We start from the raw sequence: 1493 nt of genomic DNA on the forward strand, positions 1-1493 counted from the left end.
TATAAAATTTTAACATTTTCTAAATAAAAAAACTTAGAATCCGATTTTTTTAAAATTTTATGAAAAATTTTAAAATTTTCAAAGATTTTTTTAAATTTCATATACTTATAATTTAAAAAATATATTTTTTAATTTTCAAAATGTAGACTATAAATTTTTTTAATTTTTTAATAATTTTCGAAGTTTTAATATTTTTTAAGTTTTTTTTAATTTTAAAAACTTTCTTATATTTAAAAAATTAAATTTAATTGATACATGGCAGAATGTCATTGTTGATTCAAATTTTTAACACAAAATATATAGATGGGCAACAGAATGAAACTACAAAAGTCAAACTGATAAAAAGAAAATATAAGTATCAAAGTGATAATTTAACTAGTACAAGAGCCAAAGGATATATTAGGCCAAAAACTGTTCATACCACCACGTGTCACTAAACAATGACTGGAAGAATTTGAGGTGTCAGTTTCTCGTAAGGGATAAGAAAATAAAGGGCCAAAAATTATGAAAATTTGTTTGTTCTTTTTTGTAGGAGAGAAAGGCTGAAGCTAAGTGTGACTGGAATCTACAATTTTCAGACGCTAATGGATATTCGAGCTGGAATCGGGAGCTTAAAATCTCAAAGTTTTTGGAAAACTTTCCAGAGATCTATTTCTTCATGTAATTTTCCTTGTTCCTCTTTCAAAACTTTCTGCTCCAAAAAGGACTCTCAGCAGCAACCTCAACAGAACGGTGATGATAACAATGGTATGAAATGTCGATCAGCTTTGAAGGCTCAATATCTATCAACCCACCTTGAATTTCACTTAAATATCGAAAAGGGTATTTTGCTCTTTGTTTGGTTTTTGTTAATTTTGCATGTCTATCCAGTATGTACATTTTTTTTTGCAAGCCTGGAAGGTAAAGACGAACATAATACAACTTTTGTATGATAGTAAGCGGTATTGCAGCATAATGCAGTCCTCATTGCGTATTATATCTCTGTTGATATGAAAAAAACTTCTGGGATTAGGATTAACTTCTCTATGTTGGTATAAGATCAGTTTCTTATGATACAGACAGTTCCTCCTTAATTTAGATTGCCCTAACATTGATGCTTCCACCAAATTACTGTTGAACATACTCAGGTGATAAGTTCTCAACCGACTGGGATAAGGCATGGTCGAATTTCAAGAAGCAAACCAAAAGGTCCTTCCTTTCAGGGTTTTCTCCTAACAAGTATGTTACCTGGAATCCTAGACAATCGAACTATCCCTTGTCCGAAGAGGTAGATCCAATAAAGAGAACAGAGAGGTCGAATCTCATGTTATGGACGAGTCCAGGATTTACTTTAGTAGGAGCAATAATAATAGTCTCATTCCTTTTGTTGTATACCATTCTTGCACCAGTTAAGTGATCTAATTTTCCCTATCAGAAATGTCTGTCCATTTGCTGTAAAAGGAACATTGTGTTGGAAGGAAATGAGTATATGCAGAAAGACAACTCAAGTTTCA

The 1493-nt window shown here is 31.2% G+C and overlaps 1 protein-coding gene across 2 annotated transcripts; it reads left to right on the forward strand.

Annotated features, from left to right (window-relative positions):
• Positions 1-413: 413 nt before the first annotated feature.
• LOC107948337 (uncharacterized) lies at positions 414-1493 on the forward strand. Of its 2 annotated transcripts, none has more exons than XM_016882840.2 (2): positions 414-747; positions 1128-1493. In XM_016882840.2, the coding sequence occupies exons 1-2, from the start codon at positions 585-587 to the stop codon at positions 1394-1396; spliced, it is 432 nt and encodes a 143-aa protein (XP_016738329.1). In that variant the 5' UTR covers positions 414-584; the 3' UTR covers positions 1397-1493. The 2 variants fall into 2 exon arrangements, with proteins under 2 accessions (XP_016738329.1, XP_016738328.1); XM_016882839.2 differs by having other exon boundaries at positions 501-822.

Source organism: Gossypium hirsutum, chromosome A04, assembly GCF_007990345.1.
Source record: "Gossypium hirsutum isolate 1008001.06 chromosome A04, Gossypium_hirsutum_v2.1, whole genome shotgun sequence".
NCBI lineage: Eukaryota > Viridiplantae > Streptophyta > Magnoliopsida > Malvales > Malvaceae > Gossypium > Gossypium hirsutum.